Source organism: Eremomyces bilateralis (genome assembly GCF_010015585.1).
Source record: "Eremomyces bilateralis CBS 781.70 unplaced genomic scaffold P152scaffold_9, whole genome shotgun sequence".
Lineage (NCBI taxonomy): Eukaryota > Fungi > Ascomycota > Dothideomycetes > Eremomycetales > Eremomycetaceae > Eremomyces > Eremomyces bilateralis.
In genome coordinates this window covers 228010-250670 of record NW_022985075.1, presented here as the reverse complement: position 1 = coordinate 250670, position 22661 = coordinate 228010, and the positions used below count along the sequence as shown (strand labels likewise).

Genomic DNA, 22661 nt, shown 5'->3' with positions numbered 1-22661 from the left:
CCGTCGTCGTTTATCGGCCGACCGCGAATCCGCGATGGCCTTTGGGTTTTAGCCTGTGTACATCAAAGTTTCAACTGTCGGTTTCTCAACTTAGAGAGAGTTCAAATATTCCCACCATAATCTTGTTTATTACACAAAGGCTCCAGCTATCTTGACCACCTGCGATATACCGAACCCAAGATCAGGCATCCGCCAACCCCCTTCTGCATTTCCTGAACCATGGCTCACAGCAAGCGGAACACGACGCTCCCATTCTCCACGGCCCACGAGCGGGCGTTACTGAAGGCTCAATGGGGGACCAAAACCACTCAACTCACACGCGAATCTTTCCTCCCTCTCCATTTCTGCCGGCTATGCCTGAACGCTCTCCGAGACCCGGTCGCGTGCCCCTCCGGTGACCTGTTCTGTCGCGAATGCGCGATCACCAATCTACTTGCACAGCGCAAAGAGAAGGATCGATTGGAGAAGGGGAGGGAGCGCGACGTGGAGCAAAGGAAAGATGATGAACTGGAGCGGGAGAAGCTGGCTCAGGAAGAAAGTATAAAACAGTTTGAGCGTATACAGCAAGGCTTTGGCAGTTCGAATGGTCCCCGCAGCGAACCGGAGGAGCGCCGATCGGAGAAAGAGACGGAGAGAAACCGAGGAACCAAGCGTAAGTTTGAGCTGGATGAGTCGGAGCTCTTGCGGATCGCAAAAGAAGATCAGAATCGGATACAGGAGGGGATGAGAGCGGAGAAGCGAGCCAAGAACGCCAAAAGCCAACTACCCAGCTTCTGGGTGCCGTCACAGACGCCGGATGAGCTCGATCGAGTGCGAGGTGGCGAACATGAAGCCGCTCCAGACACTAAAGATCGTAAATGGCACGCAATATGCCCAGCTTCGGCATCGAACGCCAAACATGAGTTCTCCCTCAAGACGCTCACGCCTGTCCATTTCCAAACGGACGATAGGGATAAAGCACAATCCGGTACATCGAACGATAGAGAGGCGGCGCCATCGTGTCCGAGCTGTAAGAAGCGGCTCAGTAACGCTGCGAAGGCGATGATAGCCATTCCATGTGGTCATGTTGTGTGCAAGCCCTGCGTCGAAAAGTTTGTAGATCCGACGGGCAAGGAGGCGCGGGACCTCTGGGATCACAATGGTGAATCAGGAGGACTTCTGAGGTGCTACGTTTGCGACGCGGACCTGAGTAGCCAGCAGCAGGAAGGCAAGAAGGGGAAAGATGGAAAGGGTCGGAAAAAGGACAAGGGTCGAAAACCGGGTCTTGTGCTGATTAGAAGCGAGGGCACGGGTTACGCAGGTGGAGGAAAGAACACGGTCAAGAAAGAAGGGGTAGCGTTCAAGTTCGGATGAGACAGTATCTTAAGGCGGAAATGCACGTGCCAGACGTATGCTCAAATCATGATACATTGGCTCTATCAATCCATATAAACTCCAAGTGTGTTGGTGGGTATACGCCCTTTTCGCCTCTATGATGATGCCTTGAACATATCTGCAATCTAGTCCTCATCCCAATTCGCGTTGGGTCCCGGCGGCTTAGGTCCACCAGCCTGTCTGGCGACGATGATCTGGTCGACGCTCAAGACAGTCCGCGCGGCCTCGGTCGCAAGCTTGATGGCCCAACTCTTCGCCACAAGCAAATCCAAGATGCCCTCATCGGCGGCATCAAGCGTTCCCGTTCCATCTTCGTTCTCGATATCGACACCGACGGTCCAGTCTTCGTCGTCCTCCTCGGCCTTGGAGGCGTGGGCAGAGTACAACCGACTGAGGACCTCCGTAGCATCCAAGCCCGCACTTTCCGCAAGCGTCCGTGGAATGACCTCGAATGCTTCAGCATACTTTTTGATCGCATACTGAGCCAGTCCCGGAGTTTTCTCGCCAATGGCTCCTATTCTCTCAGCAAGCTGCATTTCTGTAGCTCCCGCGCCAGGCACCAAGCGAGGATCTTTCGTGATAGCCTTCACCACATTGACACCATCATCGACCGCGCGTTCGACGTCGTCGAGATGGTTTTGGGTCGCACCACGAAGGATCAGGGTAGCGGTTCGTGTCAGGTCGTTTTCTTGGCGGAAGACCGTCACCCGATCGCCACCAATCTCGAGGGTTTCGACAATGTCGATGCTCCCCATCTCATCAGGCATGGGGGCCCCAAGACGGGCCAACGGGGTCGCTCCAACCACCCGGCAGAGGCGCCGGAGCTCGAACTTGGACAGGATTTTGATGATCAAAATGCCGAAGCGGTTCAGGTAGTGCATCGCAAGTTCGCCGACCGTAGAGCCGGCAATAACGACGCGAATACCGGAATCGTAGAGCTCCTTGACAATGGCTTCAACCTGCGTCTCCTCGCCCTTGGTGAAATCCAAGAGTTCTTTTGAGTTGTGCAGCAACACGGTCCCCTTTGTCTCGGTCTGGCTGATGTCAACAGGACAAGTGTAGACTCCGACTTTGGCCTTCTTGGCCTTCTTGACATTGCCCTCGGGTTCACGACCGAATACCATGCCTTTGACGACCCTGCTTTGTTCGAGACTCCCTCCCATGATCTTCACAACACGGACGTTGTCAACGTTGAAATTTATGGGATCCTTGGGCAGGACGGCAAGTACGGCCTCCGCAACCAAATCGGCGAGCAGGTCTTCGTTTCCGGACTGCTTGGATGCAATAACGGTTCGGATGGCTTTGCTGAGCTCCTCTTGGGATCGGAGGTCGGTTACCTTGTCGATTTCAAGATCTTCCAGTATATTAGCGACGTTCCTGGGTATCAACGGACGATGATGCGCTCACCTTCGAGGATTTTCAAGGCCTGGTTCTGTGCCTTCTCGTATCCTTGAACAATGTCGCTCGTTTTCAAACCCATCCGAATCAGTTCTTCGGCTTTCTTCAACAGCTCGCCAGCCAATACAATGACCATATTAGTGGCATCACCCATCTCCGCCTCTTGCTGCTGGCTTGCCATGACCAGAAGCTTTGCTGCTGGGTGCACAACCTCCAGTTCCCGCAATATAGTCGCCGCATCGGATGTGAGGATCATCTTCGCGAGGTGGTTGATGACAATTTTATTCCGTCCATAGGGACCTAGCGAGGTTTGCACCGTTGATGCAATCGTTCTGCATGCGTCTATGTTTCGGATGACGGCGCCATCTTCGGCGTCGTAACTATTAGAACGGTTAGCCTTCCGTCGATATTCGAGCCGCTTTCTGTTGCCTTGTACTTCTGGTAGCCGGGCTTGAATAGCCCAGCATTGGGAGCATTTGGTATGGTGAGCGACATTATCTGTGTGTTCTGAGAAAGAAAATGGCAGATGGACTTCTCAGAGTGAAAGTATATTCGACTTCATGGAGGTATGGTGGAAGCTCAAATGTTGTCGTGCTGGGTTGAAATAAATTCGGAGCTCAAAGCGTGTTCCGCCCCACCCCCGACAGTGCGGAGCGGAAACCCCTGCCGGAGTATGGAGGATGACCCAGCGGAAACTACATGAGCTAACTATCATACAGGTACTCAACCGAATATTCGAATGAAATGAGAGAGGATTATTATTCGCATTTCTGGATTTGAGTACTATATATTCCGATTGCTCATAGTATAATAAACATGGTCTTCGCCTCAGCTTCTCAGTCGCAAGATATCACAGAGCAACCTGATTTCGTCGTATCCTCGAGCATCTAATGCGATCCCACCAGCCTTCCTCGCTCCTGCGATGCCCAAGGAATCCCAGAATTCATCAACCGTCCTCAATGCAGCAAACTGATGGTGTGTCATCTCACGGGCCGGTTGATGACGTAGTATCTCGATGATCGAATTCGCTGGAATACTCCGATCAGGTTCGCGATCTTCAATGGTCTCCGAGTACAGGCAAATCTCAACCAACAGTCCTCGACCATGCTCTTGATTCGATCCGCGTGCCGTCTGGCGAAGGTCTCCGACCCGAATCGTAAAATCGTCGAGCTCCCAGGTCGATCCATTCGCGAGCGCCAGACGTGGACCCGCGTCCCAAAGAAGCCCGAACTGCCGCCTGATCATACCGATATAAGAGTCCATCTGCGGTGTCGGAAGGAAAACAGCCGCGGAATTGACATAAGCTGGATCCAACGGGGTAAAGGTACCAACCTCACTGTCTTCGCCATTCTGTGCAAGATGCGGTCTGGAGATGCAGATGAACGCTTGATCCGGAAAGTGGCTCATGGAAACGATATGCTGTACTCGAGCATTTTGATCATCGGCTGGATTCCGTATACGCCGAAAGAGATACTGTTGCAGATGCCAGGCTCCAGTAGGGGTTGCATTACGGGTCACGAGAGCGTCGGTGACTGTCTGTAGCCGGTTCGACTCTACAGTGTCGGGCAAATGTAGAACTCTGGCGTTTATTAGAGGATGGTCAGATCCAGCGGTATCTCATCTCTCACAATATTGCCGCCATCGACTACCGTAGGCAAGCTGCCCGACAAAGACTCCCCACACACCCGATGTCACGATGCGAATTTCGAACTACCTCACATTTAAATCGTGTTCCATTTCCGTGGATCCGCAGAACGCTGAATCGCTGAATTGCTAAATCGCTGGAGGCTTCTCGAGTCGGTGATTGCGTTGTGTACTAAACTGTACTTCGGCTCTCAAGATCCCAATTCGATATGCTGTGCTCTCGGAGTCTCGGGACCATCCTCCTCTTGACTCGATGCAGTGCACACTGGATGTTTTGAGAACTTGGTTTTCGACCTTAGTATAAATTGTGTGATGATGGATTGGCAGAACGTAGGGTTGGTGTTCCTACGCTGATCCTAACTAGATTTAGTCAGGGGGCGGGGCTTTCCCCATCTGCTGCCGCTTCGTATTTCGAGTTGGCAGTTGTACGTCAGTGACATGTGGATCCTTGCCTCATTGTGCTTTCAACTTTATCGACGCCACGCCCATCAACAAATATCACCACAATTCTGTCAATGCGGGTGTAGGATTTCTCCAGTTATTTGTGCCTGTTTCATCCATCTTCCTTTGTGGTTCGGTTCAAGTTTATCCAAAGTCGCCATTTTTAAGCATTGATTTACCTTTCCTTGCTTCAGTTCGCATTGATATCATATTGTCGAGATTTCCTGAGTTCTTCGTATTAGCCTTGATGGTCACCCCTTATTTCTTTCCGTTCCTTGTCGCTCTTGCTCCCATTGCCTCGGGATCGCTCCGGTCAGAGCTCCGAATGGACGGCCTACAATAGAAGTGGTTCCTTTCATTCCAATCTATGTGTATAACGTAGGTATCTTACGCAATTCTTGGGTCACACGAGGCGTTGAACCAAGATGCTACCCTTCGGTCGTCGGCGTGCTGCTGTCTTTTTCATTGTCGTTTCAGGACTCCTTATCTTCTCCCAGCTTGTCCGCTTGGACCAATGGGATCTCTCAAGCAGTCTTTGGCAAACAGAGCCACAGGCCCCCGAGCGAGCAGAACCGCGAATTCACTTCCAAACGTTTCCGGAGGTCTATCCAGTGTCGTCACTCATACAGCTACCAACGTCCACGCCCTCTCCGATCCCTAAAATTCAGCACGATTTCGAACCGGAGACGGCAAGTCAGTCGAAAGAGCGTTTAAAGAGGTTGGGCGCGGTCAAGAAGGCCTTCTTGCATTCATGGAAGGGTTACAAGGCTCATGCGTGGCTGCAAGATGAGGTTGGCCCCCTTTCCGGCGAATATAAAAACGATTTCGGGGGCTGGGGCGCCACGTTAGTCGACAGCCTGGATACATTATATATCATGGGCTTGCACGAAGAGTTTGTGCGTTCTCTTCGGGCGTTGATAACAATCGATTTTTCCGCATCGAATCTGGCTACGCTTAATGTTTTCGAGACCACCATCCGCTATCTTGGTGGGCTTTTGAGCGCGTATGATCTCAGCGGAGGGCAATATTCGCTGCTGCTGGACAAAGCCCGGCAGTTGGGCGACATCTTGTACGGAGCTTTCGATACGCCCAATCGAATGCCCCTCGCTCGCTGGGACTGGGCAGCGGGTCAGCGATACCATGGTCAAACGGCGCAATCACACATACTTGCTGCGGAACTTGGGTCTCTATCCCTCGAATTTACACGCTTGTCCCAGCTCACCGGGGAACCGAAGTACTACGACGCGGTACAGCGGATTACCGACGCACTTGCAGAGCAGCAAAACGACACCCATATCCCTGGACTTTGGCCCGTGGCGCTGAACGCCAAGAAGTTACGATTCACCGAAGACCGCAGCTTCACCCTTGGTGGCATGGCAGATAGTTTGTACGAATATCTGCCGAAAGAGCACCTCCTTCTCGGTGGAACCACGCAGCAATATGCGCAGATGTATGAGTTCGCGATCGAGGCCGCGAAAGAGCATCTTTTCTTCCGTCCGCTCACCCCGGGGAACCAAGACATCTTGATCTCCGGAAGTGTGAGGAAGAGCTCGTTCGGTGCTCTAAAGCAAGATCCCCAGGGCCAGCACCTCACCTGCTTCGTGGGTGGCATGGTTGCTCTTGGTGCCAAGATCTTCTCTCGGCCTGAGGAGCTCACCACTGCTCGCCAGTTGGTGGACGGTTGTATCTGGGCGTATGAGTCGATGCCCTCTGGAATCATGCCGGAAACGTTCCGAGTCATGCCTTGTAAAGATCCGCATGACTGCGAGTGGTCAAGGGAGGCGTGGCTGAAAGGCATCTTTGATATGAATCATAAGGCTGCTGGTCCTAAGGATGACGAAAATAAGGTCGCATTCGCCGAGAATTGGGTCGTTCAGGCCAAACTCAGCCAAGGATTCACGGAGGTTATGGACAAGAGGTACATTCTTAGGTGAGACCGCGTTTTCTTCTTCCTCTCCCTTTTCAAATCCTCGGACTTGCTAATACGTCATAGGCCGGAAGCGATTGAGTCGATCTTCATCCTTTACCGAATCACAGGAGATCGCAGGCTCCAAGACAAAGCATGGCAGATGTTCCAGGCCATCGAAAAGGCTGCGAGGACTCCCATATCGTATGCTGCCATTGCGGACGTCACCGTGAATGATCCCGAACGGCTCGATACATGCGAGTCGTTCTGGACAGCGGAGACATTGAAGTACTTCTTCCTCATCTTCAGCGAGCCCAGCATTGTCAGCCTTGATGAGTTTGTCTTGTGAGTTAACCGCCAACGGGTGGGAGTCCTGCTTCTTTCTAACAATTTGCAACAGTAATACTGAGGCTCATCCGTTCCGACGCCCAGCCTGACGGCTGTTGGAGCCACCAGCTACGGTCAGCTAAAAGGCTATCCACGAACCTTTTTAAACTTAATGCATCAATTCGGCGTTACATAGGCAGAGGCATATCAGGCATATCCTGGCGTTTGGGTAAACTTTGGACTCTTGAAGGTTAAATAGCTTTGTTCTTTTGGATAGATTATAGTATATGAAGATAGAAACCCAGTAGTACCAATACAGCATCTACCATTTTACTCGATTGATTTATCCAAAGCATCCCATGATAGCTGATACCGTATCTTCGTTCATCACTAAGACCGCCAATCCAATGCCTAAGGGCCGCTAATACAGGGATGAAATCTGTGGGGGCGCCTGCACCGGAACGTCACTCCACCTGCGTCGCGTGTTCAACGCTCCAAAGTCCAGTCACAACTACATCTAATCAACACCAACGCAAGCCATACGTATCGCACCCACCATTCTATCCCGCAGCCTGTCCCGCGTGCCCACGGCGCAAGGCGCATGTCTGAGACATGATCACCTAAACCCTAAGTGGTCAAGACACTGGGCCTTATCTTGACGCACCCGTTCGATCCCCACCCCCCATCAATCGGATCGTCATATTAAGGTTCGGGCTCCCCGGACTTCCCACAACTGTTGTGATGCCGGATCGGGAGCCTGGAGCATATAGGAGCATCATGAATCGATTAAATGATGCTCTATCTCGGCGGAAGTCGTACGAGCCGCTGATGGGGAGTCAGTCGGAGGTGTTGGACACGTCCGTGGATGAAGACGATACGGGTCTAGATCCGTTTTCGTGGGTGGACTACAGTATATTCTTCTTGCTTGGAATCGCTATGCTATGGGCCTGGTGAGGCACTCATTTCCAAGGTCCGCACAACAAGGACTAACTTCCATAGGAACATGTTCCTCGCCGCCGGGCCATACTTGCAAGTCCGCTTCGCCGACAACGACTGGCTATTGACCAACTTTCAATCGGGCGAACTCACTGTGTCTACAGCCACGAACTTAGGAACGATGATCATCCTTTCGAAAATACAATCGAAAGCCTCATATCCTCGACGTATCGTCATCTCCCTCCTCATCAACATGCTCGTCTTCACCCTCCTCGCGTTCTCGACGAAGCTGTTCCTCAACATATCCCCGTCGGCATACTTCGGTGTCCTGATCGTCATGGTGTTTTTCGCAAGCCTGGCCTCCGGGTTCTGCCAGAACGGAGCGTTTGCATTTGCCTCGAGCTTCGGTCGGGACGAATACATGCAAGCCATCATGACGGGGCAGGGGGTTGCGGGACTGCTTCCCTCGATTGCCCAGATCATTCTTACATTGTCCGTTCCAGATGATGATGCGGATGAAACCGTCGGAACTGGCTCCTCATCCGCTGCTTTCGCCTACTTCCTAACGGCAACCGGTGTTTCGTTGGTCACGCTGATCGCATTCGGATATTTACAAAAACGACACCACAGAATTAAACACCTACGGCGTTACCGTAAACATCAGACCCGGCACTCCGAAGATAGAGATGACCTCTCGATCGAAGAGCATGACCCTCTTTCGTCCTCCATAATGGCATCTTCGGTCATGTCCCGAAGATACGTTCCTCTCTCCCGGCTCTTCCGAAAGCTTCTGCCGCTGGCCCTCGCGGTCTTCACGACCTTCCTCATCACCATGTGTTTCCCCGTGTTTACCCAGCAAATATTCTCCGTTACCGATCCAGCAAAAGCCGGCCCGCTATTACAGAATGCTGTTTTCATCCCCCTTGGCTTCTTGGTCTGGAATATCGGCGATTTCCTTGGCCGCGTATCATCCGGGTTCACTGCCCTCCGCACACCACTGGTGACGAGGCCATACATGCTCTTCGTCTTGGCCCTGGCTCGAGTCGTCTTTATTCCGCTGTATGTAAGCTGTAACATCAACGGACGAGGCGCGTGGATCGCTAGCGATGCGTTCTACCTGCTGATAATCCAGCTGCCGTTTGGGTTCACAAATGGCCTCCTCGGAGCATCTTCCATGATTGGTGCGAACGAGTGGGTTGATGTGGAAGAGAGGGAGGCCGCGGGTGGGTTTATGGGCATGTGCTTGGTTGGAGGACTCACTGCAGGGAGCTTATTAAGCTTCATAGCTGCGAGAGCCTAGGTCCGGGCCTTGAGTACGAAGATCTAGCTGAAACGTAGAGCATAAGCGGGCGACATGGGTATTAGATGCATCGGATGGGAGCATGGCGTTATCGAGGAACCGGCTTCTCCATGCCATCGGTAGAGTTTTTGATATCAGAATCCGGAGCTACGATATAATACCACATGACCATTCACTAACCTTATTCAAAATTCTCTGGTCCATATCCATCTGACATAGTGCTTATTAACTTCGATGAGTTCGCCTAACTGGACTATTCCCCTCTAGTATGTTTACGCGAATTGCCTAGGTACTTAGCCAAATCCCGTACCCGCTGCCATGGCGAATTCTCATGGATGTTGGGTCTACCAAAGTACCTGTCCAATGCGTCCATCAGAGAGCCACGGCCAAGCTCAAAAAGGATACTCTCATAGGCCTTGATACAATGATATCGATGCTAGCTCTTCGTAATACTCTCGAGTAATATTTCCGGCCTCATCACGAACTTTTGTAGCTCCCATTTTGTAGACGGAGAGCTTCTGTAAGCTGATATCTTCCACCCACACGTGGTCTTTGTATCGTTCTATCCACCCAGTTGCATCCAACTGGATCGGGCGATTGTGCCGTGACTTGGGAGTCCCGCTGTCTTTCTGCGTGTTCACTAGTGGTTTCCCATCGACTTCCGCGGAGGATTCGGGTTCTTCATCCTCATTCTTGCTGGCCATTGGCCCGCCTGTGCTTCTATCCTGAGAAGCTACTTTGCCACCCGCTCGACCACCGTTGCGAGCATAAATGGTATTGACCACCGTTGCGTGCAACTTCAAGGGACGGTTTTCGTTGGCTATCCGGCCTGCTTCCATCATTTTCTTTTGGATGGCCTGGCAGTATCTATATAGGCGGTCCGCTGGGTCATACGGAGCTGCGTAGAGGACTGTAGTGGCATTCGGTTTCTGCATAGCATGTAATCCGCGAAGTGATACCACCAACGGAGGGTCCCCTCCAGAATTGGGCGGGCTATTTGCTTCTGCTTCGGATGCTGAACGTTCGGCGGACCCAAATAGATCGGACCATAGATGGCCAATTGGAAAGCCGTCCAGGAAGTTCTTCGCTTCAGAAATTTGCTCATCGTCCTTTAGGGTCATCATTCCCAGCGTGAGGTGCAAGGTATCAACGGGTCGAATTGCTTCTGAGGGAATTTGCGTCCACCCTTTCGGGGATTCATTCGACTCATTTTGCTGAACATCGCTGCTGATATCCGTGTCGGCCCTCTCACATGACCGCTGGGTTTGCTCTCGAAATAGATTTAGAGATTTGACAAGCTGGGGTCTTGAAGACTCGGTGATCAGGGGAACGCAAAGGAAATGTGTAAACGGTTCTTTTTTGGGTTTGGAGATGTGCCCGCCTCCTCTCCCCTTGTTACGATGCCTTCCTTTGGTCATCGTGTCCAGTCGTCGAACGAAGAACGGCTTCAGGCTATTTGGTAGAAAACAACGAGCTGAAAAGGATGGTATGAGAGTAACCCAAATTTGATGGCGCATTTATCACCTCATAGCAACATAACTTGGGCACACTGGATCTAGAAACGTACGAGAAGTCAATCGGGAATGGAGTCACCCCCTTAGCCCTTGGGGTTTGATAGTAGATACGATACGATCGTGATATCAGACTGATGCGAACTGTGGGGTCTCCGCAGTTCGCAACCCCCCAGCCACCTCAGGGTCCATCACTCCGCGTTCTTGAGTCTCGATTTCTGGATCTCTCTGACTCGTCGACTTTCATGTTCCAATTCAATTCCCAATCAGCCTTTAACTTCTCAAGCCCAATACGCTGTAGTAGCACTTGGCGGCTGGACAACACCTTATGGATACCCGAGGCTAGATTGGGAGTACCTTACCAGTTACTACAGGAATGGACAAAGGCCATTCGATATCGCAGTGCCCCGTAATGGCCATGTGATGCACCCTTGAAGGGCCGAGAGGCGCGAACGAGGGAATACCGTCCCTGCGGCCCCTGTGAAGCAAGCTGCAAGCATAGTAAGTATCTGGCCTCCTCGCACCGGAAGCTCTGAGTTCCTTGGTTCCGAGACCCGAGTCGAGTGCTTATAATACTGCTCTGAGTTTGAAGCAATTGAGCGGACTTCGTATTGAATATTTTCTTGTTACACTTAATCTTTAGATTTACGCCCGGCTATCTTTGGAATATGTCCTCTTGATGCCCTTTCCTTCTGTACAGTACATACCCAATGTATTGGTCTGCCTCGTGCTTAGCTGGTAAAATAACATGGAGGTAACCCATCCATATATCGAGTCTCTCCACTCGCTTTATTCTATTTCTCGGTCCAAAGCTCTCCAGATCAGCAGCCCTGTCTTTACTGAGCTAGAGTTGCTCTCCAAGTCTGTCGATCCGTTAGTGTTGCGCGCAGGCGCATTTGGGATTGCCGCCTTGGTTGGGGTAAGCTGGGTGTTCATTGCGCGATGGCTTCGTGCACGCCAGCTCCAACGGTTTCAGAAGGAAGACGCCCAATTCGAAGGCGACATCTACCAGAAAATGAACTATAAGAATGCCCATCCGATTTTGAAGCGCGTCTTCTTCCAGGAATTCCCCTTCAGCGCCGGCTTCGGCACGCAATGGGCCCTGGTCAAATCGTATGCCGTGCCTGCCGGGACCAAACTCCTCGTCAAGACCGGTCTTCTCGCGTGCCCGGCAACCGCTGGAAAGCGGGCAGAAGACACTGGCGCAATCATCGGCGAATTGATAGCGAACGGTTTGGACAGCGACCGGGCGCTGAAAGCGAATGCCAAGATGAACTGGCTTCATCAACGGTACGGCACTAAGATCACAAATGGCGACACAATCCACACTATGGGCCTGTTTGTCCTAGAACCGATCCGATTCATCGAGGAGAAAGAGTGGCGACCACTGAGTTATGTTGAGAAAGTAGCCATCTTCGTTTACTGGCGGGAACTCGTCCACCGCATGGGTGCCCACGACGTTCCGGAGACCATCGAGGGCCTCCAAGAATGGATGGATGAGTGGGAGCCAAAGAACATGTTCTATGATGAATCGAACAAGCAATGCGTTGACGCAACCTGGGCGCTTTTCCTGCGGGCGATACCTGGTGCCTCTCTCGGGATGCATTCCTTCTTCAAGAAGTTTACCGCCACTTTCATCCAACCGCATGTCCGCCCTATGCTCGGCATGCCCGACCCCCCGAAATGGATTGAGGCTGCTACGGATGGGGTCTTTGCCATCCGCCGTTTCCTGACCAGGAACTTTTTGCTGGTTCGAACGCACGACATCATCGCTGAAGTCATGGAGGAAAAGAACGGACGCATATATCGAAAGAAGTTCCTGTTTGAGCCATGGTATGTCCCGGAGACAATGCTCACGAAAATCCTCTCCTACCTTCCATTCGCGTCAAAGAACCTCCCTGGTCCACAGTTCAAGAGCAATGGGTTTTCGCCGGAGGAGTTGGGGCCATTGGAGTTTGAGGAGAAGTCTAGGGAGCCTGCGCTGAAGCAAGCTGAGGAGTTGAGGAAGTATGCGATGACGGGCGGAAGTCAGGCACATGGATGTCCGTTCGGAAAGCCGTTGAAGGATCAGAGCCCATGGTATAGGCCGCCTCCGGGTGCGGAGCCTGTTGCCGCGTAGATGTCACTTACCGAAAGACATGAGGGTCATGTACTGGCAGGTAGACTTGGAAGTCACGCCCGGATTTTCAATGCAACTACACGAGAAATGTACATATATTTACTTAAATGTACGGAGAGATGAATCTCCTTGTACTTTGGCCGAACTCTCATGTACTAGTATGCCAAGATTTATGTGACGTATATCTGCGAAGACATCATCAACCTTTCCACGTGTTGGCCACGTCTCTTTGTCGATTAACGCAGCATGTGTTTCTTCCTACCGATATCTTAGTGTTCATAAATGACAATGATCTGACGGACTTTGGATATCCTCTCCCACACTTATCAACTGAAACCCTTTCGGTAATATGCGATTAGTCGTTTCACTACAACAAAGCTGGCCACAGCAGGTCAGACCATGTCGTCACCGATTCCAGAAACACCATCCACTATAGCAGAACCGTCGTCACTACTAAGAATAGAAAGCGAATCAATACTAGGCGGTGATGCGGAATGGAAACACGCGGAGCTTGATTTGAGCGAATTACGGTCTATCCACGTTCTTCATACCCATACCACGACCCTGGAATTACATGATCTGGAAGACAAATTGCTCGAATGCAACGCGCCGCTGACCTACGATCCTTCTGAGACGAGAATATTCCTCACCAAAATTCGATCCAAACGCCGAGTAGAACTGGAGCTTCGATCCCGTGGAGTTTATATCGAGTCAGCAGAAATAGCGCACGATGAGCCGCCCAAAAAGCGGACGAAGTTAGATTCTCAGGCGACGCTATCTCAGCTCTCTGTGGACCAGAGCGAGGTGGACGAAGGTGTTGAATCCAATCAGGACGACTATGCCCAAGTGCTGAGAGTCGATTGGTTGAAAGATTCTCTCGCTGCCCAGCGACTTGAAGCGTTTGAGCCTTACCAGATATTGGCAGGACGCATTGGACGGGCCGCTGAGCACGATATTGTTGCTGGATCATCTTCTTTAAAACCCGCACCAAAGCATGCGACGCAATCGATACTAATACGTGCTCGGGATGACGCCCCAACCGCTTCTGGGAGAGAGCATCAATGCCCCTATCGTGGCGGACATTTTCACTCCCGAACCAAACCTACTATATCACAAAAGCGTCCTGCCCCCCCTCTCTCACTCACTCAATCCACCACTGGCTCCGATGACGAAGCAGCCCTTCCTCCCGCCCCTGACTGGGTCAGGGAGAAGCTCATCTACGCCTGCCAGCGGCGCCATCCACGCAGCCCGCCGAACACCGAGTTCATCGCCCTCCTCAAGCGGATCAAGCTCGCACGGATCCTCACATCCGACGAGATCGGCGTGCGCGCCTATAGCACGGCGATTGCGTCCATGTGCGCCTATCCGCATGTCATGCGGCGGACGGCGGAGGTTGCGCGGTTGCCTGGGTGCGATGGGAAAATCTCCGCCTTGTGGCAGGAGTGGCATGATACTGGGAGCTTGCAGGCGGTGCAAGAGTTCGAGAAAGACGAAGAGATGAAGGTAGTGAGGCTCTTCTATGACATTTGGGGGGTGGGCTCAACGACAGCGAGGCAGTTCTATGCGAGAGGCTGGAGAGACTTGGATGATGTAGTGGAGTACGGATGGAGCACGTTGACTAGAGCGCAGCAGATCGGAGTGAAGTTCTATGACGAGTTCTTGATTCCCATTCCGTATGAAGAGGTGGAGCGGATCACGGCCGTGGTTTTGGAGCATGCGAAGAGAGTGAGGGATGAGGGAGTGGAGGCCATCGTGGTCGGGGGGTATCGCAAGCGGAAACCGGACGTCATGGACGTGGATATCATTCTGACCCACCGAAAGCTCGACGTTACCGCTGGCCTTGTTACAGACGTGCTCGCCAGTCTCGAGGAGTCCGGTTACGTGACACATACGTTGGTTCTAAGCGAACATAATACCTCCAGAGGCCAATCGACGCTCCCATTTCGAGGAAACCGTGGCACCAGCGGCCCACTGGGAACTGGTATAGGATTTGATACCCTTGACAAAGCGTTGGTCGTTTGGCAGGATCCGCATGCTGCACGTGAGGAAGGCGAAAGAGACGAAAGAGTCGTGGAATCGGCGGACGAGAAAGTTATAAAAAACCCCCACCGTCGAGTCGATATCATCATCTCGCCTTGGCGGACGGTCGGATGCGCGGTTCTGGGATGGTCGGCCGACACGACCTTTGAACGCGACCTCCGGCGATACGCCAAGAGCAAGAAGCACTGGAAGTTTGACTCCAGTGGCATACGGAGCCGAGAGAACGGCGCCGTAATCCGAGCAGAGGGACCAGAAGGAGTTCCGGATGGCTTGGGATGGCTGGATGCGGAGAAGAGGGTGTTTGACGCGCTGGAATTGGATTATATACCACCTGAAGAGCGATGCACTGGATGAGGCCAAGGGAATATACGAGACTGGTTACATACCGAATCTCGAAGCCCAATTTCGAATGTCCTGTGGTGTCTCCTTTCCCTGTGCCATGAGTGGTGAGACGATTGGGCGTTCGCCTGTTTGCGAGCATCCATGAAGACGGAAACTGGCGGAGTAGATCAGCCTGATCAGGATAAGAGTCACATTAACCGTTTAACCAGCAGAAGACATCTCCAGTTCTCGGACCTTGCTCCTTTTCCCCAATGCCGTATTACGGTGAGGCCTACGGAGTAAGGTACTACCTAATCGCTCCGGGCATGGTTGTCGACCGAGCCTCGGGACCTGGATTCCTTCAAGGGGGAAATGCAGTGGTCGCATGGATGATGGATTGAAGAAAATACATTTACGCCTTTAGGGACTCCATTTTCCAAGCATCCCATCACCTATGTAACCCGGTTGGGACCTTGAGATGTTTAAGTCCTTGCTTGAGTTGCTTCGCGATGTTGACTGCTGTACTTAGTGCTGAGCTGCTTTTGATTCAATATTGATGTTACAATATTATTACTTAAGTTCCTCAGGGAATGTGGTAACCTTGGATCTTTACTGGGGACTGGGGGGTGGGGAGGCCTGGGAAAATCGAATCATATGCCAAAGCCGATCAATTTCCCATTTGCTCCAAGCGAGATGGCTCTCCCGAATCCCGATGCAAGCGCAGATTCCATGCACGCTTTGGCCTCCATTTCCTAAATCCTCCCGCTTTTATTGGTGTGGCGGAAAATCAGTGGTTCAGTGCGTGAGAGAAATGGCGTCCAACGCCTGGGGTTTGACGTTTGCGCTATGTTTGATGAGCAGGCGTCCCGTCGATGCTCTAGTTTCTCCACTGTCACTGTAATTACATTTATTACTGGCATCCGAATTCGTCAGTCGAATTGTTGATGCGGCGTGGACGTTGAACTTGAACTTCAAGGGAGTAGAACTCCTTCCACAGTTCGCCTTGCCCCGAAGTCTTATCCTGTCTGGGACAATGGTATTTTGATATTGGAGTCTCGTGTAGGTGCGATGTGGTGCAAGGCACATGTCCAACGGTCCAATGCAGTGCGTACTGGGTTTCGTCGTCGACCGAGAACTTAGGAGTAGCACCAAACCCAAAATTATTATTAGTGCTACCACTTCGGAGCCGTTTACGGAATCCTCTGTACGCGTCAAACTATCTCCACGCCGCCTCGCGAGACACGCCCATAACTTCATCAAAGTGATCAGACAAAACCGGCTCGAGGATAGGAACGATCAGCGCATTGGGCATAAGTCTGGCACATCGGTCATAGCGCGTTTCATCGTTCCGTTTCCTGTTCGCCATATGGTACGACGCGGACCCAGCAATCTGAACATTCCGAAGCTGCCAATGGCCTCAGCGTTCTCTCTTATAATCCTTTGATTGGGTACCCAGTATTGTCGGACAAAGTCTGGTCACTAGAAGGGGACGGATTGTTCTTTGTGCAAATTGTAAAATATTAGGTGTGGAATTGTGTTCCACCAGTGATTTGGGACTTTGGGGATCTCCCTTGTGGTGGACTCTGGTCTCATCCATGCTTGCATTTTCGCGATCATCATGCAGTGGTTGATCCAATCCTACAGATGAATCTGACATTCTGACTGGACATTGTACACGGTAGAACTGCCCTTGCGGAGAAAAGAGACAAAGAGGGGCGTGGAGGGAGTTGTGGTGCCGGACTTCCTAGCTGACCATGTCCATGGCTCTTTCATCAACTGGGTGTATACAATTATATTCGAACTCCAATATAGACAGGTTGAATCAAGCACCGCTTAATGAAGCTGCAGGGCAGTAACGATGGGGATTAGGATCCTACCAAGCTCAACGATATGGTACCAGAAAGATCATAAATCATAATACATATTGCAAATTCGAGGGAGCCCCTAAAACTTAGGAGTGGCCTGCTCGGCGTAGTGCTAGTGACAACTGGGAAGTCGGAGGTGACTAGCTATTCCCAGCAAGATCATCCTTGTTTCCTTGCATCTGATGGGCCATCAGGCCAGAAAAAAAGCCCATCCAAGACCAAGGCCCCTGGGAAAGTTGCACACTCATCACCAAGGTGCGACAAGCCTCCTGTTTTTTGGTGGTCCTCTCCAACACGTTCCCACACATCTAGGCGGGCGGTTTGTCAGGCACTCGGGCATTGTCGTGGAGAATAGAACTGGAGATACTATCTCCCCAGCTCCCCAGGCTTTGCTCATGTCCACTGCTCTCTACACCACCTTCGTACTCAGATTATTGTTGTCTATAGTTACCTGTTGATAATCGTAACTAGCCTTTCGTTTGAAGATCAGTTGCCATTCGTTTTGGTATCGCACTCGTCGGGTTCGATTGATTCGAGCTATATCGTAACCTGGTTGATCCGGTGCCCTCTCCGCGCTGTCGATCCTGTTGCTCATGCTGGTTTTGGGCCTTTAGATTTCGTTTCTAATCTTCTCGCTTCTCTCTACCTCGAAACCGATTTAGTCCATTCCTCGACGCTTAAAATGGGAAAAAAATTGGGGTTGAGCCTTCCGGGCCTTGTAAGAGCATCGATTTCTGTACTGGTTGCTAGAACGCGACCGCTGATCTTTGTTCTGTAGAAAGTCTCCGATCGCAAGAACCCTAAGGTCGTTTCCAAGGCCGACGAACACTCACCTATTAGTCCTATTATATATATTCCCCGATTGCTCGATCCACAAACAGAACAGGAGCTGCGAGCGGCCTGCGCTGCTATCGCGAAGAACTATGAGCCCGACGACATTGACAACCAAGTTCTACGTGATCTCGAAGCTTACACGAAGATTGTGCGAGACAAGAACGGGTTGTCTTCCTCCGAACCGCAGCTATCAAACCACCCTCCCGCACCATTAGCCATTTTCCCCAACGCGGGACCTAAGCCGACCAAATCGGCAGCCAAACCAGGTCCATCTGCGAAAGATCTCTTAGAAGAAGTAAACAAGGGGACTGCCAATCTCCGTACTTTCGGAATCGAACCCCCGCCGGAGAAGGAGAACGGGCCACAACAGGCCCAAGTTCCACCAACATCGAAACTCTCAAGGCCGCAGCCATCCGGCGCTGCTCCACCCATACGGCCAAAGACGGCGCCTACGGCCGCCATAGAGTCGAGCGAAGATAGCTATGCGACGCCGGCGAGTGGCTCGACCAAAAACGTTTCCACAGCAATCACGTCGTTGGCGATAACGCCGGCCAGAAGTTCGAATCGTGGTTCGGAGCAAAAGCCCACGGACCCGAACGCCACGTCGAAAGCCGATGCCGCGGCGACGGAATGGATGCAGCAAGAGCTGGAGAAGAGACGGTTAAAGCTGCTAGAGTTGATGCCAGATACAGCGGATCCGAAGCAGACCAAGCAGCCTCCGCCGAGCCGATCAACCAGCCGTGTTCGTACCATTAGGGATGAGATTAAAGAATACATCCGACCACGTGGTGAGAGCCGCCCTGAGTCCCGTAGCTCTGGTCGTGCGCGTTCTCAATCACGCACCCGCGGGGCCTCCACCGAAATCGATCGCCCAGGCTCTGCCCAAGGTTGGCGGAGCTGGAGTCTGCAGCGCAAATCCAGCACTAGCAGCCTAGCGGGAAGCCGACCGGCGAGCGCTCGCGAGCACAACGAACCCCGTGATCGCGAGACGGCGAAGAAGGAGATCAACCTGAACCGTAAACTGCCACCCCTCCCAGGCTTGGATCAATGGGATCGGGAAGAGAAGAAAAAGGAAGAGAATAAAAAGAAGGCCATGGGGCTCCACATCGCAAATCTCATGCAGCCGAACGTGGACTCGAAGGGCAGACTCGATACTTCTCCGTCAAATCACAGGTCCGGTGATGCCAAGCCAGAACCGCACAATCGCACGTCTGACACCGAGGATGCCTCACCCATCACCGACGTGGAATCCCGCCCAAGAGGCCGTTACTCACATTCGAAATCGAGCTCGCATTCGACGCAGTATACCAACGCTACCGCCGACGACTCCTCCGCCTCCATCGCACCTCTTCCCGAATCTGTCTCATCTCTCCCGACCACCCACCGCGATGCCTCCCCCTTCCCCGTCCGCAAGTCCTCTATCGCCCACCGCAACGGCACCGTTCCCGTCCCCCTACTACTCTCACGCCCGAACCCCGGCACGCGCATGGAGCCGGTCTCCCTCACCTCCTCTCCCATCGACCGCCACAAGTCCCCCAAATTCCCCCCGTCGCCCCACAAATACACCCTCCAACCCAAGGAGCAAGTCCATCGCACCGTCCACCAAAAACCCCGATCCTTCACCCCCAACCCCGTTCCCCCGGGCCGCAAGTCCGAAGGTGACCTTCTGCGCCGGCCGAACCTCGGGTTCGGTATCCGTTCGCCCACCACGCTGGATATCACGGCGCTGCCCCCGCTGCGGGCGGACGGGACGCGACCGACCACCGCGAAGGGCAGGGAGGGCGGGTTGAAGAAGATGTTCAGCATGCTAAGCCTGGGCGGGCGGCGGAAGCGGGGACATGGCGAGGGAGATGGGGACGGGAGTCGTGGCCAGGGAGCGGAGGCTCCGGTGGTGAAGTTCTAATTGCTGCTGTCGGCGGACGGATGGATCGGAGGCTGACCGAGAGGCGTCGTTTCCCCCTCTCGACCGAAACGCGTGCTCTACCGCCCACGATCTGGGTTGGGTTATCATTTATCGTCGGATATTTTCATGTGTTTCTACGCTGGCGTCAATGCAGAGGAATCGGCTCATCGCCTGGTGTCACGGGGCGTACTCAAGGAACAACTGCAATTGAGGATTTCGGGAATACCTTCCGGCCTGGACAAGGTGTGGGCGCCAGGGGAATGGAATGGTCCATTTTCGTGAGGAATCTACTGGCTCTTGCGTAGGCAGACTCTGCCAGATCCCATTTTCTCTCAGGGGCTATCATCATCGTTGAACGACTTGGTCATCGATGTTTTTCCCCCATCACCTGACTGGATTGATCGTTGAATATTTACTGCCAACGAATTTAGCAGATAGATACCTTATCTCCGCAATAGATACCGTCCTCGACTCCAGCCTCCCTTCCAGGAAGAGATCGTGATGTATACTTCGGTTGGATACAACCAGTGGGAGCTTGTGTGATTATTGATCCTCACTTTCGCGAGCAAGCTGTCCTCTCGGTCCCTATGCCATACCCTACGCCACCTTACTCTTCATTCACCATCTCCATATCTGAGTCATGTTTGCTGGCTAGCGGATGTCGCCATTGCTCGGTCATCATTCCACGCAGTCATCATCATTCTCGTGGTCACCGGACGTTGATTCAGTTTCCATACACTGATTCCGTCACATGTCAAATGACAGGAGACCTGAGTGACTGAGGAGAGGTTCCTCTTGCTGCCTGCCTCTTGCCGAGAATTTCCATCCCGACTGCGACTCCCTTCCTTAGCAGTTCATGTCGTACCCGGCCATGACAGGCTCTCACGGAGCAGAGTCTCCATCAAACACGTGATGGGATCCAAGGTCTCCAAGACACGGACTTTGTAGTGTCAGTGCCCTTTCCACGTTTTTACACACTTCACCTCATATTATCTCCCTCGCATTACGCTCGGCATAGATATACAGCCTTCGGTTCCTCTTCCTATGTGAATCCTTTACATGGATTCTTGGTTACTTGCTTCCATGCCATTGCTATTGGCCCGGTGAGACCTCCCCCTCTATATCTGCAAGTCACACTTCCTGGGTGGCATCTTGCTCGTGACGGAGCCAGGCAGTAACTAAGCCCCCAGTGCAAGTGAACGAGAGAATGATCGATACAATTACTTTATGAAAGCCTTTATCAGAGCCTTGTCTCCCCGAACCCCTTCCACGCAGTGAAATCTTCCTGGTTGCCCTCATCTTCCTCTCCGTTTCGCCTTCATCGCAAGTGATCAAGAATCACCAACCTCACTTTCTTCATCCTGCACTTCACTGCTTAAGTGTTCGCTTTTCTTCGTCCTTTGCTTCCTAAATTTCATTTGTACTCTCTTCACTTTACTTCTGATACTCGTTCTGCCTTTTCTTTTCTTCACAGCGCTTCAATTCGGCGTTCAGCGTTCTCATCCTCGTCTAGTGTACTTGCTCCTGCAGACTAAAATTCCCGCACAATCATATGCGATCCGCGTTCCACACACTAATCGGGTTTGCTCACACGCCTTCATCGCAAACCTTTAGTCAGAGCAGTGTACCTCGGATTAGGCCTTGAATCGCCAGTAAGTTGCTCACAACCCCTAGGGCCAATACGAGAAGCAATACATAATTGGAGCTACAGAGGGACAACTGGATTCAGTTCGTAACCCGTTTGACTTCATCAAGTGCCTTGAGAGTGAGTTGAGGCCACATCTCACAAGATTGGTGGTGACTCAGTGCTGATTATCAGTTAAGCTTCCCAACCGTCTAACCAACCCCCTTTCAAACAAGGCACCATAGTCCCAAGAGCCCATCGCGATGTGCAAATACCGCTGGCACATCTACTCCTGCAACCACATCGTCCGGCATCGCATCTCCTACTGCCTCGACCATGGCTACAGCCAGAAAGGGTATGGTCCTTGTCGCGGTTGGGATGACCCACTAGAGATCCTCTTCCAAACCAAATGCGGCCCTTGCCTCAGGGAGGACTGGTTCGACTTTTGGAACCAAGTTCACAATGATCACACCAAGACACTCGAGGATCTAGATGCGGAAGCGAATACCATTGCGGCTATGAAAGACGACCCCCGCCTCGCAAAAGGCACCACCCAGTTCAAGCTCCTCGGGTTCAACGCTCCAGAATTCAAGTGCAACCTCTGCGAACTCTGGAAGGTCGAGGGCGAGTTCTGGACCAAGGAAAAGAAGCGTGGATATGCCACCGGTTCCTACGATTTCGAACCTGGCAAGCCGTCTCCGTTGCGTAATGAGGTTACCCCTGAGGACCTGCCAGAGCCGGAACCGGTCAAAGAATTCGAAGAATTCAATGGATTCAGGCCGGTGGCGGAGGATGAAGACTGGGACCTCAAACTGGCGAAGGAGGCTCACCGAGCGGCTCGCCGGGCAATGATGTGAGGAGTTGTGGCTTGACATTGTTGCTTATATGCTCCCTCGATGCATGCAACTTTACGGAGGCTAACCTTGATGGATGCCCAATTGGTGCGTCCTCTTGTGATATATACTGATTTGACAGATGCTGATTTGACAGATGCTGGCTCGAGGGATCCTGATGTGATGAGTATTGCTTTCACCAAGGGCATCTTGCGGAACACTTGCGGGATCTGATGATATTGAGTTTGAGACACAGGCGGCTTTCCCCTATCAACGCCAACTCGT

At 52.3% G+C, this 22661-nt stretch overlaps 10 protein-coding genes across 10 annotated transcripts; 7 read left to right on the top strand and 3 right to left on the bottom strand.

Annotated features, from left to right (window-relative positions):
- The first annotated feature begins 61 nt into the window (after window positions 1-61).
- P152DRAFT_507392 (uncharacterized protein) lies at window positions 62-1441 on the top strand. The gene has a single exon (XM_033682530.1). It carries the CDS (start codon window positions 220-222, stop codon window positions 1351-1353), a length of 1134 nt encoding a protein of 377 aa, XP_033534154.1. The 5' UTR covers window positions 62-219; the 3' UTR covers window positions 1354-1441.
- Window positions 1242-3350, bottom strand: P152DRAFT_507391 (t-complex protein-like protein 1). The gene is made up of 3 exons (XM_033682529.1): window positions 3209-3350; window positions 2782-3152; window positions 1242-2728 (listed from the first exon to the last, which is right to left on the bottom strand). Exons 1-3 carry the CDS (start codon window positions 3265-3267, stop codon window positions 1500-1502), a joined length of 1659 nt encoding a protein of 552 aa, XP_033534153.1. The 5' UTR covers window positions 3268-3350; the 3' UTR covers window positions 1242-1499.
- Window positions 3351-3524: 174 nt separating this feature from the next.
- On the bottom strand, window positions 3525-4728 carry P152DRAFT_458359 (uncharacterized protein). The gene is made up of 2 exons (XM_033679440.1): window positions 4401-4728; window positions 3525-4351 (listed from the first exon to the last, which is right to left on the bottom strand). The coding sequence occupies exons 1-2, from the start codon at window positions 4412-4414 to the stop codon at window positions 3601-3603; spliced, it is 765 nt and encodes a 254-aa protein (XP_033534152.1). The 5' UTR covers window positions 4415-4728; the 3' UTR covers window positions 3525-3600.
- Window positions 4729-4898: 170 nt separating this feature from the next.
- On the top strand, window positions 4899-7414 carry P152DRAFT_458358 (class I alpha-mannosidase). Its single transcript, XM_033679439.1, has 3 exons — window positions 4899-6787; window positions 6851-7108; window positions 7164-7414. Exons 1-3 carry the CDS (start codon window positions 5283-5285, stop codon window positions 7198-7200), a joined length of 1800 nt encoding a protein of 599 aa, XP_033534151.1. The 5' UTR covers window positions 4899-5282; the 3' UTR covers window positions 7201-7414.
- Window positions 7415-7593: 179 nt separating this feature from the next.
- Window positions 7594-9582, top strand: P152DRAFT_458357 (nucleoside transporter family). Its single transcript, XM_033679438.1, has 2 exons — window positions 7594-8040; window positions 8090-9582. Exons 1-2 carry the CDS (start codon window positions 7868-7870, stop codon window positions 9324-9326), a joined length of 1410 nt encoding a protein of 469 aa, XP_033534150.1. The 5' UTR covers window positions 7594-7867; the 3' UTR covers window positions 9327-9582.
- A 226-nt stretch (window positions 9583-9808) lies between these two features.
- Window positions 9809-10687, bottom strand: P152DRAFT_374107 (uncharacterized protein; the record flags this gene model as incomplete). Its single annotated transcript, XM_033675575.1, has 2 exons — window positions 9809-10512; window positions 10579-10687. Coding segments are annotated over 2 exons (813 nt in total), but the record flags the coding sequence as incomplete, so codon positions are not given.
- Window positions 10688-11390: 703 nt separating this feature from the next.
- P152DRAFT_458356 (uncharacterized protein) lies at window positions 11391-13131 on the top strand. The gene has a single exon (XM_033679437.1). The coding sequence runs from the start codon at window positions 11586-11588 to the stop codon at window positions 12954-12956; it is 1371 nt and encodes a 456-aa protein (XP_033534148.1). The 5' UTR covers window positions 11391-11585; the 3' UTR covers window positions 12957-13131.
- Window positions 13132-13160: 29 nt separating this feature from the next.
- Window positions 13161-15445, top strand: P152DRAFT_341920 (Nucleotidyltransferase). Its single transcript, XM_033675334.1, has one exon. The coding sequence runs from the start codon at window positions 13356-13358 to the stop codon at window positions 15348-15350; it is 1995 nt and encodes a 664-aa protein (XP_033534147.1). The 5' UTR covers window positions 13161-13355; the 3' UTR covers window positions 15351-15445.
- A 1998-nt stretch (window positions 15446-17443) lies between these two features.
- P152DRAFT_482023 (uncharacterized protein) lies at window positions 17444-20396 on the top strand. Its single transcript, XM_033681859.1, has 2 exons — window positions 17444-17900; window positions 17961-20396. The coding sequence occupies exons 1-2, from the start codon at window positions 17865-17867 to the stop codon at window positions 19917-19919; spliced, it is 1995 nt and encodes a 664-aa protein (XP_033534146.1). The 5' UTR covers window positions 17444-17864; the 3' UTR covers window positions 19920-20396.
- A 1410-nt stretch (window positions 20397-21806) lies between these two features.
- On the top strand, window positions 21807-22400 carry P152DRAFT_473679 (uncharacterized protein; the record flags this gene model as incomplete). The annotated part of the gene is made up of 1 exon (XM_033681264.1): window positions 21807-22400. One exon carries the CDS (start codon window positions 21807-21809, stop codon window positions 22398-22400), a length of 594 nt encoding a protein of 197 aa, XP_033534145.1.
- Between the last annotated feature and the right edge of the window lie 261 nt (window positions 22401-22661).

Coding starts and splice junctions, on each gene's coding strand:
- P152DRAFT_507392 (XM_033682530.1), top strand. CDS start 220: ATGGCTCACAGCAAGCGGAACACGACGCTCCCATTCTCCACGGCCCAC.
- P152DRAFT_507391 (XM_033682529.1), bottom strand. CDS start 3,267: ATGTCGCTCACCATACCAAATGCTCCCAATGCTGGGCTATTCAAGCCC. Junction 3,153..3,208: donor TTCAAGCCCGGCTACCAGAA/GTACAAGGCAAC, acceptor CCGTTCTAATAG/TTACGACGCCGAAGATGGCG. Junction 2,729..2,781: donor GGCCTTGAAAATCCTCGAAG/GTGAGCGCATCA, acceptor ATATACTGGAAG/ATCTTGAAATCGACAAGGTA.
- P152DRAFT_458358 (XM_033679439.1), top strand. CDS start 5,283: ATGCTACCCTTCGGTCGTCGGCGTGCTGCTGTCTTTTTCATTGTCGTT. Junction 6,788..6,850: donor GACAAGAGGTACATTCTTAG/GTGAGACCGCGT, acceptor AATACGTCATAG/GCCGGAAGCGATTGAGTCGA. Junction 7,109..7,163: donor AGCCTTGATGAGTTTGTCTT/GTGAGTTAACCG, acceptor AATTTGCAACAG/TAATACTGAGGCTCATCCGT.
- P152DRAFT_458357 (XM_033679438.1), top strand. CDS start 7,868: ATGAATCGATTAAATGATGCTCTATCTCGGCGGAAGTCGTACGAGCCG. Junction 8,041..8,089: donor ATCGCTATGCTATGGGCCTG/GTGAGGCACTCA, acceptor TAACTTCCATAG/GAACATGTTCCTCGCCGCCG.
- P152DRAFT_458356 (XM_033679437.1), top strand. CDS start 11,586: ATGGAGGTAACCCATCCATATATCGAGTCTCTCCACTCGCTTTATTCT.
- P152DRAFT_341920 (XM_033675334.1), top strand. CDS start 13,356: ATGTCGTCACCGATTCCAGAAACACCATCCACTATAGCAGAACCGTCG.
- P152DRAFT_482023 (XM_033681859.1), top strand. CDS start 17,865: ATGGGAAAAAAATTGGGGTTGAGCCTTCCGGGCCTT. Junction 17,901..17,960: donor GGTTGAGCCTTCCGGGCCTT/GTAAGAGCATCG, acceptor TTTGTTCTGTAG/AAAGTCTCCGATCGCAAGAA.